Raw genomic sequence first — 16,738 nt, 5'->3', positions numbered from 1 at the left:
CTCTATCTCTAGTCAACTGGGGCTATCGCGTTTCTCAGATATAAGATACCTACGACCACAGATATACCTAAGAAAAGCGTTAGCTTTTAGCGACGTCTTTTCTGTGCCTACAACAAATACCTATATTTTTTTTAATTCAAAGAACAACCTATATTTGAAATTGATTATTTATACATCGACGAAGTTGCGGTTACCAGCTTGTCCTCAAATAATCTCCTACTGGCCGCTAATATATGATAAACTGTTGATCCTTGTCACGCAAGGAGGGGCATACGACCAGGTTTCTCAACGGCTGTCCCCGAGGTCAGCTCATCTCCCACCATTCATTGGAAGTTCAGACCTCGTGCGAACGTGTTGTGTCCAATATGAGGTGTCTAGTTGTTCTGGCGTGTGTGTGCGCCGTCGGTGAGTGTCATGAGGACGTATGTTTGGATATCATGTGCCATACATCAACAATCTTGCCATATTTTTACGATGACATCCATCAAAAAACTCAATTACCTTTAGAGATTTTTATATAAATTAAATTAAGACTAAGAATTAAAAAAAAATAAAATCTAAATTTTAAATGAATAAAATAATTATAAGAAATACACACCATCTAATTTTTCACCCAATATGCTGGCGTTGTTAACCTTCTGGATAGCAAGACTTTATCCTTTGGAACAAAAAAGCGCCAGCTCTTGGGTCACCTGACGCATTGGTCCATTTATCAGACATAGAATTATCTCTAGAGATCTTAACATTATAATCAAAAATAAAATAGTCTAATAGGTCTGTATTTCAGGAGTTCAAAGTCAGGGTCTTCACAAACAATCTAATTAATACTTTCTCTTTCATCAACCAATAAAACATAATAACATAGCAAGTGTAAATTGAGTTTAAAACATTTTTCACACAAATTTATTGGGAAAACAGTAATTGCGCTAAAATCATTATAATATTTTGTGTTGCAACTGCCAGATCTCTAGTCAATAAAGACATAACTTTTTAGTTCATATGATAAAAGCCATATTACAAAGTTTGCTTACTTTTAAAAAACAACCAAAAACAATTTAAATAAAGAAGTCAATTCATATAAATGACTTTAGTTTTTTTGTTTTTAAGCGTTACTTAACGCTTAAAACGACTCGAATCCTACATTAAATGAATATTTCAATATATAATAATAATCAAACTAATTAATACCTATACATTTTTGGCGACATCATCATATTTTTCAAAATCTTCAAAAGCATTAAATGATTGTGGTAAAACATGAAAATTTATATATCGTCTATAACGTTACTTTACTCATTAGTTTATTTTTTACCCAATTAGTCGGTTAGTTCAAAAGAGTCTATAACTTAGCTAAGTTATTTTTTATTGACATATTTGCCACATTGCTAAGAACCACAAAGTGCAATATAATATCAGTTACAATAAAAATACCAACCGCTATAATTGTGTAATTCTTTATGTTTAATTTGTCCATTCCCGCGATCCGCATCAGCTGCTGCAAACAATAGATCATGGATTTTTCCTACATCTAATTAGCTTAGTTGGTAATTTGTTTTCTCTGAGAACACTACTGAATTTAGCATTATCGAATGTTATTATTGCCTAATTAAAGGACACCTAATGAAATAATGTCTATAATTTTCTCGGAAATTAAAAGAAGTATAAATATTTTATTCGGAAATACTAATATCGGAGCTTAACGTAAACACACAGACAAATGCACCGGAATATTAAATATTATATGTGTTAATCCAGACTGTAAACTATATTGAAATACATTTAATGTAATGTATGCAATGTAACATTATATTACCTGACGAGACAATTTGGATTAAAATGAATTATATACCTACTATGAAGTATTTTTACGCATCTTAATTGAATTAATCAAAATTAGATTTCACCCTACTCCTAACAAGTTAGCCCGCTTCCATCTAAGATTGCAGCATCACTTACCATCAGGAGATTGTAGTCAAGGGCTAACTTGTAGAAAATAAAAAAAAATCGTTTTTACAACTTTAATACAATTATTGCATCAACTTCAAGTTTTGACCTCCAAGTTAAAGGATAACCGGACTTAAATCAGCATAAGCATCTCATCTGCTTTAGATACAACATTTAATATTTAAAGTGACCTATCCATGAGTTTAAACATCCGTATATTTTAATTTACAATGTCTATAATAAATCTTTACACACATTAATAATTTAAATTGAGATTGAGATTCTATGTAACAAATATCATCCGGTACCTACTGGTGGCTATCATACAGTAGTCATATTACATTTCTCAATTGATTTGATGTTTATTTTAATAGGTTGATAATATTGACCAAAATAGTGAATAAGCCAGCTGTTGTCAAATACTGAAAATGAAATCGAAATGTTTCCCAATTCGTCACTAACTCAGAACAAAGAGCACAGTATGCTACGCATAAGCGGGTCGCTACTACCTACTGATCCGTGGAAGCATCACTTTTAAATTGTTTTAAGTTTAATTGAAATTAACAAAATATTTGAACGCTTTTTTAACGCCTCGTGTAAAAACTCTTGTGCGAATGAGGGCTTAGGATTCAGATCATGCTGAATCAGGGTCTTTTTGTCTAATATTTAGTTTTTTCCTGTGAGAAATTGCCTTAGAGTTTGGTTTAGAGTATGGTTGTATACCCCTTTGCCTCGGAATGCACATTAAGCAATCAGTCGCGTTCATTATCATTAAACTATTACACAGATATTATCACCCAAAGATCGTTAATCCGCTTCGGAGCAGCGTGGTGGGTTTAGTCTCCAAATAGGCTGGATGGTGATGGTTAGTTATTAATATAATACAATTTATATCTTTAATCTAAACTCAATTTTACTCAGTTTAACATTTAAAGAATTCAATATATAAAGTATTTTAATTACACAGCATATGCGAGAGCTCAAATATCAGAAGAATCGTCAGCAATTGATGAAAACCCAGCAGTAGAGACGGTACCAGAACTAAACGAACCTGAAATAAAAAGTAGTGATGTAGGTGAAGCAATTTCAGAAAACAAAGAATCTGAATCGAATGATGACGAAGAACTTGATGTAGCTCCAACTAATTTAGCTCCAAGTGTAGTGAAACCTACAGCTGCCGAATCCAATTATAATGATGAGGACTTAGATGTTTCACCTACAAATTTAGTGCCTAGTGTTGTTAAAAGCGATGAGTCAGCGCGTCAAGGAAGGTACAGGGCTGTACCCGACCAATATGAAGAGGGATCCGCACCACGATCAGTGGGAAAATTGTCTTGTAAAGAGAAAAATGAAAGATATTCCGTCCCTGGAAGCTGCGATAGATACGTCGAATGTCTGGTAAAGTTACAGTTTTTATTTTATTTGAAGTTTATTTATACTTAATAATCTATTAACATTTAAAATTTCATGTAATTTCCAACGCGTAAAAGCTCTCAATGTTAGACCTCAATTATAATCTATTTACATTATCAATTTATCATTGAGTGTAGACTATTTTTCATTAAACCATACATAACAGGAACACCAAACACGATAAATCCGTACTAAGTTTCTGAAGGAATTTTTTTTTCTGATATCGTGCAATTATCCAGTAGGGAATGAGCTAAAGATTATTCATATGCGTACATAAAATAGCTGAAAACATCTCGATCCTCGATCATGTCAGTTTTTAACCAAAAAAATATTCCCTTTATCAGTCCTTTTATTTAAAATCTATGATGGCACATACAGATTCGTCAATCGTAAAACACCCTTGCCTTTTACGTCGAGGGATAAAAACAGCAATGTAGGTGTTAATTAAAATGATAAAAGCAGATGTTAATTGCATGTTTGATATATTATTTTTATTTACAGAATGGAACAGCAGAAGAAAAACAATGCCCTGATGGTTTGCGTTATAACCCTAACGTATTATTTAACGTCTATCCATGCCAGTATCCCGTCGATGTCCCGTGTCTTGCAAGATCTTCTCTTCGTAAGTTTCCTGTCTGTCTATATTAATATATTAACATATGTCATATAGCTATGCTGTATGACTAATACATCTTAACATATGTCATATAGCTATGCTGTGTGACTAATACATCTGTATTGCGCTGTGTACAGTGAGTCAGTGGTATTTTACCTTTTTATATGTTCAAAGAAGTCCATCTATATTATAGTATTACGAGAATACTTCATTATAAATATTAAAATAAAGCTAATAAAAGTAAACTATATATTTATATTACAGATATATACTTTTATTAGCTCGTGAGCATGCGATAAACATAATGAATAAGGTCAAATGTGCTATTATTATAATATATCGCAAGTTGTTTGTTGTTATTGAATAAGAATTAAGTAGGAAATGCTAGAAGGAGAAGTGAAAAGGCATGTCTGTATACTATAGTCACAGACATTCGGTACGATATAGATAAAATTCGAAGCGCGAACGAGACGCCGAATTATGACTTTCACGTGAGTGAAAAGCACGGAGCGATTGACGCGCGACGCAAATTTTATGACGTGAGCGCCAAAAACCATTTTTACCTAATTGCAAGTAAATTAAACAACATAACGAAAAACAAAATGGCCATGTTCAAGATATATACCTAATTTTCTATACAAAACAAAAATTTAAGAAAATAAGTTTGCTTTTCCTGAGATTGAAAGCAAAACGTGTATTGTTCAAAAAAATAAACTATCGAGAAAAGTTTTACAAATTGTGTATTTTGCATAGTCATAACGAAGCTAACACTTTGAGATATCATTTACCCAAATATCAGGCTCCTAACTTTTCCAGAATCTGAGATCCAGAACCATTTGTAACCACCAAATTACATATTGCACACTCTTAACACCATTGTGATTGATAAGTCGAAGACGTAAATCTAAAGGACGCGTTAACACATCGAGTATGTGATATGTCAAGGTTACTGTGCTACTGATGAATTTCTTAACAGCAAGTTCATAATCACATTGGCTTTAATCTTGAAGGTAAACCAGCATAACGGCTACACCCACGTAGTTCCCGTTCCCGTGGGAATACTGGGATAAAATATAGTCTGTATTACTCACTGATAATGTAGCTTTTTATTGACGAAAGAATTTTTAAAATCAGTCCAATGACTAAGGCGTAAAAATCTCAACAACCTCACATTCTTATATGATGCGTATGGATAGTGATTAGCAGGCTAATTCACTATCGTTGACGTATGCTAGTTGATTTATACGAAATTGAGATTCTGTGTAACAAATATCATACGGTACCTACTGGTGGATATCATACAGTAGTATACAGTAGATAACATTTCTCAATTTTTTTTTTTTTTTTTTTTTTTTTTTTTTTTTAATTACTGTCTTTGAGAAGGAATTTCTCAATTGTAGATTGATAATAAAGACCAAAATAGTGTATAAGCCAATGCTGAAAAATAAATCCAAATTATTATGCTTTCCCAATCCGTCACTAACACAGAACAAAGAGCACCTATTCTACGCATAGCGGATTTTTAAATGTTAAAATTATTACGGAATCCTATTTTTGATTTATTCTGATATGCACAATAGTTTTAATAGCCTGTCTACCACAATGTGATGTAGTTACAAAGAATCCTTTGGCTAGTGAGCAAAAAACAATTATATTATTATAACTTCCTGCTAAGATCACACAAGTTAACAATCTTCAACCGTTTAGTTCAACTCGACATGTTGAAATGATAATTGAACCTTACAATCAAATCATAGCTGCATAAAATGATTTAAAAATGAGGTATCCATGAGGTGTCGAGCACCATTTTGATGTGAAACATCTATAGCCGTATGTAAAATTTCTGGCGTGGCGACGCATTCCGTGGTGACGCGTCGCCACGCTAATGATGGTAAATATATACAGTCTATATGCAGTAGTATGTACAGTGTGGCGACGCGTCGCCACGCGCAATCGACTGTGCGATTCTCTCCCTCTCTAGTTACACTGACCTCGGATACCTGTAGTCTATATCCATCCTCCATATCATTATATATAGACATATTTAGTTCCTATCACAGTCTGTTATTTTATTCATATTACTTTTAAAAAATAATGTCGATGTTTCACATCTGCCAAGCATTTCGTGACGGCTCACATTTTTTTATAACTTTTCTATCAAAGTTATCTCAAGATTTTCCGATTTTCTGAAGTTCTCTTGCAGTTTCATCATCATATTTTATTCGTTACGAAGTTGTCAAAAAAGGCAAATATTTTATAATAGAGTAATCACTAGCGCATCAGAACTGAGACGAACAAAAGCGGCTAATTGTCTTAATTTCATTGAGTTGCATAGTAAACAACGAAAGTTATTTAAATAAATAATACCTAAATATACATATACAATGTCGAGTTGTGTGTTTAGGAACTGTAAAAACTGTATATACATAAATATATTATGGAATTAAATATTAAATTGTGTATGTGTGCGCTCAGTGGAGTAGCTGAATTCGGCACACTTTTTGCGGTGATTTTATAGACACGTAACATGTCTATAGTATAAAATTTCGTTGAAAGTAGGTGATAGTTTAATAAAGTAATAAGTAGGACGTAGAAATCCTCAATAGTTCCAAAGTTAAGCTGTTTGGCTGGTGGGAGGCTTCGGCCGTGGCTAGTTACCACCCTACCGACAAAGACGTACCGCCAAGCGATTTAGCGTTCCGGTACGATGTCGTGTAGAAATCGAAAGGGGTGTGGATTTACATCCTCCTAACAAGCTAGCCCGCTTTCATCTTAGATTGCATCATCACTTACCATCAGGTGAAATTGCAAGGGCTAACTTGCAAAAAAAAAAAAGAGGTCGGACTTTGAAATGCCCAGGAATGAACTCTTGTTCTACCCACTCCTAACAACGTTGCTGAAATAACAGTCATATCAAAATCTTCTTTTTTTTCCTAAAAATCCTAAAATTAAATGTTTTATTCCCAGAGCCAGCGCAACCGACAGCAGACTGTCCCCACCAGTTCGGTTACTTCAAAACTGGAGACTCGCGCAACTGCAGCGGCTTCAGGAACTGTGTGAACGGCGTCGGCTACGACTTCACCTGCCCTGACGGACTCGCCTTCAGTCCCGACAACTACCGCTGCGAATGGCCTGACGAAGTCTCCGACTGTGATGCTGAAGGTAACGATCATAAAAATAAACTTAGCTTTATTATGGAAAAGAAGACCATTTTGTAAGTAAGTAGATCAGTGTGTGAAGTCTGCCAATTCGCATTGGGCCAGCGTGGTGGACTACTGGCCTTACCCCTCTCATTCTGAGAGGAGACTCGAGCTCAGCAGTGAGCCGAATATGGGTTGATGACGACGAGGTAAAGTACTTAGAATTTAGATGAATGTTAGTTTTTAACCATATTGTAAAATCGCAGGGTTAAAGTCTGACCTCTCAGAGATTGCGTTTCTGATAGGTCATGATCGAATTGGAGAAAAATATTCTATTACTAAAAATACCTCGTGATAGCCTAGTGGATATGACCTCTGCCTCCGGTTCCGGAGTGGGTTCAAATCCGGTCTGGGGCATGCACCTCCAACTTTTCAGTTGTGTGCATTTTAAGAAATTAAATATCACGTGTCTCAAACGGTGAAGGAAAACATCGTGAGGAAACCTGCATACCAGAGAATTATCTTAATTCTTTGCTTGTGTGAAGTCTGCCAATCCGCATTGGACCAGCGTGGTGGACTATTGGCCTAACTCCTCTCATTCTGAGAGGAGACTCGAGCTCAGCAGTGAGCCGTATATGGGTTGATAACGACGACGGCGAGATCAGTTTTATTGTGGGTAAGTAAAGTAGGTTCGTCAGTGCCTGAAAACGAAAATCTTTGAACAGTGCGTGTTGCCAGTGATAACTGACCCGAGACCTGGTCGCTAACTGTGGCTCTCATAAAAAGGCTCAAAGTCACTCAGCGGGCGATAGAGCGAGCTATGCTTGGGGTTTTTCTGCATGATCGAATCAAAAATGAGGAAATCCGCAGAAGAACCAAAGTCACTGATATAGTTCAGCGAGTCGCAAAGCTGAAGTGGCAATGGGCAGGCCAGTTCGAAGAGCCGATGGACGTTGAGGTCCCAAGGTGCTGGAATGGCGACCTCGCACCGGAAAGCGCAGTGTTGGTCGACCTCCCACTAGGTGCACTGAGGGCATCAGGCGGGTCGCAGGGAGCCGCTGGATGCTGGCGGCTCGAGACCGTTTTGTTTGGAAGTCCATGCAAGACGCCTATGTCCAGCAGTGGACGTCCATCGGCTGACAATGATGATGATGATTATGAAGTAAAGTAGGTACTTAAATGAATGTCAGTTTTTAACCATATTATAGAATTGCAGGGTTAAAGTCTGACCTCTCAGAGATTGCGTTTCTGATATGTCATGTTCGAATGGGACAAAAATATTCTATTACAATTGCCTCGTTATTTTGCCTCATTTCATTATTACTACAAAGACAAACAGTTAGCATAACCCTGTAACAGCGCAATTCAACAACCTTGTACGCCAGTTCGTAGCTACATTGCCCATTCGATCACGACCTATTAGAAACGCAATCTCTGAGCGGCCGGAATTTACGTGATCCCCACGTGAGATCGTGGTCAAGCGCGAGCTTATTTACATAATATACACATCTTATCGCATAAAAGTCAGTTTTTCATAAATATGGATGAAACGGGAACTATGGATTTCTGTGATAAAATTATACGTTACTCAATAACCTTCTCTATCTTCCAATTAAAGTCCAATTAAAAGTAGATCAGCCGTTCAAACCGGCCCGGACAAACAAAGAAACCGACATAAATTTAAAAATAAAACGCTACGAAATCTCCCTACATGCTAACCACGTTTTCACCATTAAATATTTTCCCCAATCCATGGCAAAATGAATAAAGTATCTTCGCTATTCAATATTTATACATTTACATAATCCAAGGTATACCTACTCGTACAACGTCTTACGTGGACTAGAACATGTTTTGGTAAATTTAGAAAAGCGACAAAATACAAAGAATATTGAAGCTGATAATAAAGACACGTTTTAGTGTCCAAAATATTATCTATAACGATTAAACATAGGCACAACATGTGTAAATAACTTAAGTTATGCTGATGATATGGTACTTCTGAGTCCCTTAATCAGGGGACTTAGACACTTGCTGAACATCTGTGAACGGTATGCGAGGGATCACGGTCTTAAGTATAATGTCAAGAAAACACAGATATTGGTATTTCGGGCAGGTAAAGGTCCGGAAAATGTGCCTTCAGTGCTTCTAGATGGAACTCCTATAGAAAGGGTGAACAAATTCAGGTACTTGGGGCATATTTTAACTGAGGATTTGCGCGATAATGACGACATCGAGCGTGAACGCAGGGCTTTGGCTGTTCGGTGTAACATGCTCGCTCGCCGGTTTGCGAGGTGCAGTCCCGAAGCGAAGCTGACGCTGTTCAGAGCATACTGTCAATGCTTTTACACCAGTCAGCTTTGGGTTAATTGCACCTCAAGGGCACGTAGCAGCATCAGAGTGCAGTATAATAACGCATACCGCATTCTGATGAGACTGCCCAAGTACTGTAGCGCATCGGGTATGTTTGCCGACGCCAAAATACAAGACTATTTTGCGATCGTCAGATCGCGAATTGCGGCTTTTTGGGCCCGTATCCGGAATTCTCGTAATGAAATCCTCAGTGTATGCTCCGAGTGCCCTGAAAACCCTATCTTAAAGTATTGGCTTACCGTGCATCGCGATAGGAACAAGAAATGAAAAAAAAAAAAAAAAATGTTTGCTTTCATAGAGAAATGATATATTGTAAATACCTAATTAATTAATATTTATATTATTAGGTACTTTATTATAAATTTATTATTTAATTATTATTTCTATATTATCTGTGTATTTTAAATGGGTGTATAACCTGAAATAAAGAATTATTATTATTATTATTATTATTATTATTATTAAAGAATTTTATAAAATATCCTTATGATACATCAACAATAATAATTATAAACCAAACCGTCTTAGAAAATGATTTAGAAATTCCAAAAGAAAGAACATAACGTTGAAGAAATTACATTAACATTTAAACAATTACTTATCTTCTACAACCTATCACGAAACATCGTTAGATTAACATGGTAACTCTTGCACTACGAGTATCACACTGGCACGATATTACATGGTCATTGGTCTTTGAAAATGGAATTGGTCTTTGAAGATGACAACATAAAAATGGAACCGGCTTCAAGACGTGTTTCAATTATTTTAATTTTAACACAAAGTCACTTAACCGATTTTCATAAAAATGAAATGGGAGCAATCTGAAAGTATACTCTTTCAAACAAAAACAGAATTTTCAAAATTAGTTAATAAATGAACAAGTTATGAGGTAACAAACATAAAAAAAGAAACTAACGCGTCGAATTTAGGACCTCCTCCTTTTATTGAAATCGGTTAAAAACATATTGTCTCGTGCTTGTTAGATCACTTAAAACTGCCTTTGTAGACCAGCACAATTATTTTTTTAATAAATAATATCCCCAACCATTCGCTGCCCGCGAGTATTTTATCGAAAAGCCCGTCTGCGTTGAAGAAGCCGACAGTCAGGGAATGCGGTTTTAATCTACCGTTGTGAGCCATTTAAAAAAATCTTTATATTCCTCTCTATGCTCGCCTATTGCCCTAAGTTTACTTTATATTTTTTTATATATGGGCGATCGGTCGTCCATTTAGGAGTCAAGAGGTTAAGACTCAAATAATCAATAACAAAATTTAAAGATGTACGACAATGACCTACATTGAAAAACAAATTTTAGTTAGCACGAGAGTGTTTAACATCTTGTTCAATGTCGCTGCATATGTGAAATACCTATATCCAATCTATAGTATTTTCGCATACAGTAAATATGTTTGTACGAGTAATAACATGTGAATCTCCATACCAGCTTAACTGATTCCAATGTAGATAGGTACCTTATTATAAGCTGTTACAGTTTGCAAGTTAGGGTAGACTCTCTCTCTCTCTAATTTATTTATTTATCTCTTTTTTAATTTTTAACAATGTTAATATAAAAATATAATACAAAACACTATTAAAAATCCTCCCGGTGCGGGACATTTGAGTGCCCAAGCAACCGGTGGTCAGGGCTCCAGAGTGAGGAACCTCCTCACAATACGCGCCGTCTCAAGAATCACTGCCTTCTGTATCCGACTCTTAATACAACAGTTAAGTGAAAGCTTCATAAGATGTTGGTCGAAACTTTTCGCTATAAGACCATTGACTGAAACAACCATCAGAACAATGTATGAAATAGTTGACTCAACATTCCACATGGCAGTAATCTCGTGAGCAAGGTCCAAGTATTTTGATACTTTTTCCTTTTCGGCTTTAACCAGATTATCGTCGTGTGGAACAGTAATTTCAACAATTATTGATTTCTTTATTATTACGAGTATCTAATTTAGATCTGAACTATCGTAATTACTACTCGTATCACTAATCTGTGATCTAAACAGAACAGAGTAGTAATTACGATAGTTCAGACCTAAATTTTACTGTGGTTTGTGACAGGAAAGACAATGTTGAATTAAGCAATTTTAAAATTAGATCTGACAATAAAATCAATATCCTATTATTTTAAAATTAATTCTTCCGTTTTTTGGAAAATTGATTGTATAGTTCAATTTTCCAAAAATAGAAGATTTTAACACAAATTCTAAATTGAAATTATAAAAATCAATCTAAATTAGCTAAGTTTTTCTGTATACTTTAATGTAGCTACCTAATTTACTAAAAATAACTGAAATGTTTTTCAGCATTCCTCGGCTTCCGTTGCCCTGAAGTGCCTGTCAGCAAGGAGCTGGGCCCGCCTGCAGGATTCAGATATTATAGGTATGAATTTCATAGTTAACGAACTTTAATAGGAGATTAAACAGACTTGCTTTAAGGAAAGTTCTATTTCTATTATTATTATATAGATGAATCTGAAGATACTTCGTATAGGTAGATAGTAGATACTATGGTATACTTATTTTTAAATAAGTTTCGAATTATTATGGACCCTGCATACCAGACAATTTTCTAAATTCTCTGCGTGTGTGAAGTCTGCCAATCCGCATTGAGCCAGCGTGGTGGACTAATGGCCTAACCCCTCTAATTCTGAGAGGACACTCCAACTCAGAAGTGAGCCGAACATGGGTTGATAATGATAATGATGGAAGACTCAAAACTGGCGACTACTACTGGCTATACTGGCTGTCACTAGCTCAAAATCGGATGACACGCTGCTCTTATCCGATATCGAAGAAATGAAACCTGTGACGAAGTAAAATTACCAAATACGTAGAATTTCATTTCATCTGTCATTTATAATAGTAAATCTACTATCATTAGAGAATCAGCTGGCTTATTTTACTATTTAAATACTTATTAAAATAAACATCAAATCAATTGACAAAATGTAATATACCTTCTGTGTGATATCCACCAGTAAGCACCGGATAACATTATTACACAGAATCTCAATTTAGTATATGTCAACTAGCATACGTCAAAAATAGTGAATTAGAAGATGAAGATGTTATCGAATAATTTGTGTGATTCATACGCAAAAAACCTTGTAATATCCATATTCAGATTTTCCGTACTTGGAAATATAGATCAACGGTATCTATTAAATCAAAAAACAAGTTTTCCGAAATACGACATTGATCGATATCATAATATCAAACGATCATATTTGCAATTAAATCATCAGTGCGTCATTGTTAACGTGTTATTTTTTAATCGACGGTAGTTTTAAAAGAATATCAATTAAACTTAGTTCATTTAAGTTCAAATTAACTCTACATATATTTTTTTTTTGTTGAAAAAGAAGTTTTTAAGTAACTTTATTCAACCTAGCCTATTATACCCTAAACAAATCATGCCTACATGGAATGGTGGCAAGAATACAGGCTACACTTCCGTGTTGGACAGCCAGGGTGCCTTTGCGCAAAAAATTACATAACCCTTGTGTCACCACACCGGTCGAGGGGATAGTGAAATAGTCACGGAATAAAATAAATCGTCATCATCACTTTTTTGCCGAGTTCGGCTAAAACGGCTGGGTTCTCTGTTATTTTATACGAGCTGACCCCCGCGACTTCCACGTCCACATGGAAATCGATGTAAACTTTCAACCCCTATTTCACCCCCTTATATATATGCTCTTCCACTAACTATTTTACAAAACTATAACTCAAAACAGGAACAATTTGTATTTAAAAAATCCAACCCATTTTAATCTTTTAGGGATAGAGTTTTAAAAAAATCTTGAAAATTATTATTTTTCGTATTTTTCTGATAGTTCACATACCAATTTTTACAAATGTAACTTGAAAAATTAAGAAAGATTCAACCCCTGTTTCACCCCCTTCTGATTTAATTTTCGTGACAAAAAGTATCCTATAAAATCCTTCGGATAATGGATAAAGAAGCACAAAATGTAACATCGGGAAAGCTTGTTGAAACATATAACATTGTGGGCTATTGACTGCTGATAAAGTCAAAAGGTTAAAAACGGCAGACGTGCTATACCGAATGCAGACAAGGACAGTGGTCCCCAGGTCTGCCAACGCTATTTTTTCCTTCCACTAATCCGCTTATAGTCTGTGGACTAATTGATGAAACCTATAAAAAAATGTCACCAATAGCCAGTGGCGTAGCGTACATTGGAGAGATCCTGTGTCAAAACTAATTGAGGGGCCCAGGCAAAATATTTCTTACACAAGAAACAAAAATGCTTCCTTAAAATAAATACGACAATGACTTATCGTTGTATTATTATAGGTAGGATGCTTTCATTTTTTGGCTGCACGCTTAAATATTGCTTTTTTTATTTTATAATTTCTGAAGTTAATTTTTCGGCAGTCTTTTTATATGATTTTTTCCGAGAAGCACCATATAAGTGACATTGTGGATTATATTTTACCAATTTTGTGCTATTACACGTAAGGGGCATAAAGAATGATATCATTAATAAGGCTGATACGGCGATAGCTACCCCCCTGCCAATAGCATATCATTTCCAATACCATATCAAAATCTCCATAATTCATAGTGCAACCCAGTAGAACCTTATGATCCTCAACCAAATATGCTGACTACTGGACCAACGAGGCCGTTAAGTATCAATAGTCATAGCAAATGAGTCGATAATAATAATTTATACCTAAAATTATACCTCGAATGTGAAGAAGACAGTCCAAAACAGGTTACCTAATGGCCGGTCAGGCAGGTCGCGGTAAATGTCACCGCTGGGCCGCGACCTTCACATTATGTAATTTAGTATGCGTGCTGTATGTTTGCGGAATGCGGAGCTATGTCTATGTTATACGAATTAGTACCTGTACCACTGGTCATCAGTGCTTTGATGCCCTTTTTTCATTAAAAACTGCTTCGAAGATGAAACTTAGTTTATATATTTAACGGACGTCCACGACTTTGTCCGCGTGGATATCAATGTAAACTTTCAACCCCTTTTTCATCACTTTAGGGTTGAATTTGAAAAATTCTTGAATTAAATTATATTTCGTTTTTTTATGATTTATGAAAGACGTACCGCCAAGCGATTTAGCGTTCCGGTACGATGCCGTGTAGAAACCAAAAGGGGTGTGGATTTTCATCCTCCTCCTTACAAGTTAGTCCGCTTCCATCTAAGACTACATCATCACTTACCGTCACGTGAGATTGTAGTCAAGGGCTAACTTATAAACAATTAAAAAAAATTATGAAGAAACTAAAAAATTGTAACTCTAAAAATTAAGGACTTTCCATCCACTTTCATCCCATATTTTATCCCCTTAGGGGTCGAATTTATCAAAATGCTTTCTTAGGAGATGCCTACGTCATAGCAAATTTATGCATGAATTCTCAGCCCGATCGGTTCAAAATTGTCAAAGTTTCATACTAACTTTCAACTCCTATTTATCCCCTTGAGTAAAGAATTGATCAAAATCCTTTCTTGGCAGATACCTACGTCATAACATCTACCTGCATGCCAAATTTCAGCCCGATCCGTTCAGTGGTTTGGGCTGTGAGTTAGATCACTGTCAGTCAGTCACCTTTGAGTTATAAATATTTAGATAATGCCCTCCAACAAAAATTTGCGGACCAGGTCAAGCTTCGCTTTTACTTATGTGCACTTACCTACTATACTACTATCTACCCCTACCCTACCCTACTCCCACCTTACCTCTACCTTACCCTACCCAAACCCTATCCTACAGCTACCCGACCCCTACCTTCCCCTACCTTACCGCTACCTCTACCCTACCTTTACCCTGCCCCACCCTACCCTAACGCGACTCAATTGCCTTCACGAAACCTCTTCACTAACACTTGAACTTATGATATTGTATTAAAGTTCAAATTGATTTTTAAGTACTTAATATTACTAATAAGGGAATATAGAAAAGTGTTGTTTTTAGACTTGTTTTTTAAATTTTCTTTTGTAATTAGGAATATTAAAAAAAAAAGAATTAGTGAAATCGGTTCAGCTGACCTCGAGAGTTGCGCTTATCAACACATTCAGCGATTCATTTATAGGTATAAAAAATTATAAAGAAGTAAAGTTTGAGTGGTTGTAGTAGGTAATCTCTGGAGCTACTAAACCGATTTTGAAACTTTCACCAATAGAAAGCGACGTTATATGCGAGTGTCATTGGCCATGTTATTACCTCGTATTCCCACAGGAACGGAGGGTGTAGGTTCGAATCTGGTCCAGGGCATACATCTTCAACATTCCAGTTATTTGCATTTTATGAAATTAAATATCTCGTGTCTCAAACATCGTGAGGAAAGCCATACATACCATAATGTACCTGAGAATTTTCTTAACTCTCTACGTATGCAAAGTCTACCAATCTACAGCTCAACAGTGAGCAGATTGGGGTATTAATGATAAAGTGTTTTATTGTGATCTAATTTATTTTAATACATAACTTTTAATTCATTTCAGGTCACCAAGTGACTGCCAAGTATATTTCATTTGCATTGACGGCAAACCTCGTCGCTTGGCTTGCGGCGGTTACTCTGCCTTCGACGAACAAAGCGAATCGTGTGTAAACGCCGAGGAAATATCGGCGTGCCCACAAGAGCTTAAAACCCGTGCTGCCCAAGCAAAGGAAAGCGAAGAAAGAAGGCAAAAACTACTACAGGAAAATCCATTTAAAACACAAACATTATCTCCACGACTTGCTAAGTTATTAGCCAATCCGGAATCCGAACAAAATCTCGATGATACAGACCCAACTCCAACCCAACTAAGTCCTGAGACAGAGTGATAGAACTTTTTACGTGTTTAGTTATAAATAGTGTATATAAAATCGAATAGCCATAAAACACTCGTCTTGTCATTATATAATTTAAGTTGGAACCATATTTTTACTTTAATAAATTAATTAGTGCCATTAAATAGAAGCAGGAATATTTTTTATATACACAGAATAATAAACAGTTTTTATTTTAGTATAGGTACCGCGAATACCAATATGTAAACGAATATCGAGCTTTTAGGGTTCTTTAATACTCACGAAAAAAATGTTAATTGTAGATAGTGCCATTTTTTAATAAACTACTATTCAAAATTTTTTTATTTACTATTGTTTACTATCAATCGTGATAGCCCAGTGGTTATGACCTCTGCCTCCGATTTCGAAGGGTGTGGGTTCGAATCCGGTACGGGCATGCACCTCCAACTTGTCAGTT

At 35.7% G+C, this 16,738-nt stretch overlaps 1 protein-coding gene across 1 annotated transcript; it reads left to right on the top strand.

Annotated features, from left to right (window-relative positions):
• Nucleotides 1-258: 258 nt before the first annotated feature.
• On the top strand, nt 259-16,656 carry LOC112050173 (protein obstructor-E-like). The gene is made up of 6 exons (XM_052881216.1): nt 259-405; nt 2,912-3,342; nt 3,859-3,979; nt 6,941-7,135; nt 11,806-11,881; nt 15,990-16,656. The coding sequence occupies exons 1-6, from the start codon at nt 366-368 to the stop codon at nt 16,312-16,314; spliced, it is 1,188 nt and encodes a 395-aa protein (XP_052737176.1). The 5' UTR covers nt 259-365; the 3' UTR covers nt 16,315-16,656.
• The last annotated feature ends 82 nt before the right edge of the window (nt 16,657-16,738 follow it).

The sequence above is a fragment of the Bicyclus anynana genome, chromosome 4 (assembly GCF_947172395.1).
Source record: "Bicyclus anynana chromosome 4, ilBicAnyn1.1, whole genome shotgun sequence".
In the NCBI taxonomy this organism is placed as follows: domain Eukaryota; kingdom Metazoa; phylum Arthropoda; class Insecta; order Lepidoptera; family Nymphalidae; genus Bicyclus; species Bicyclus anynana.
This window is presented reverse-complemented; position numbering and strand designations above follow the sequence as displayed.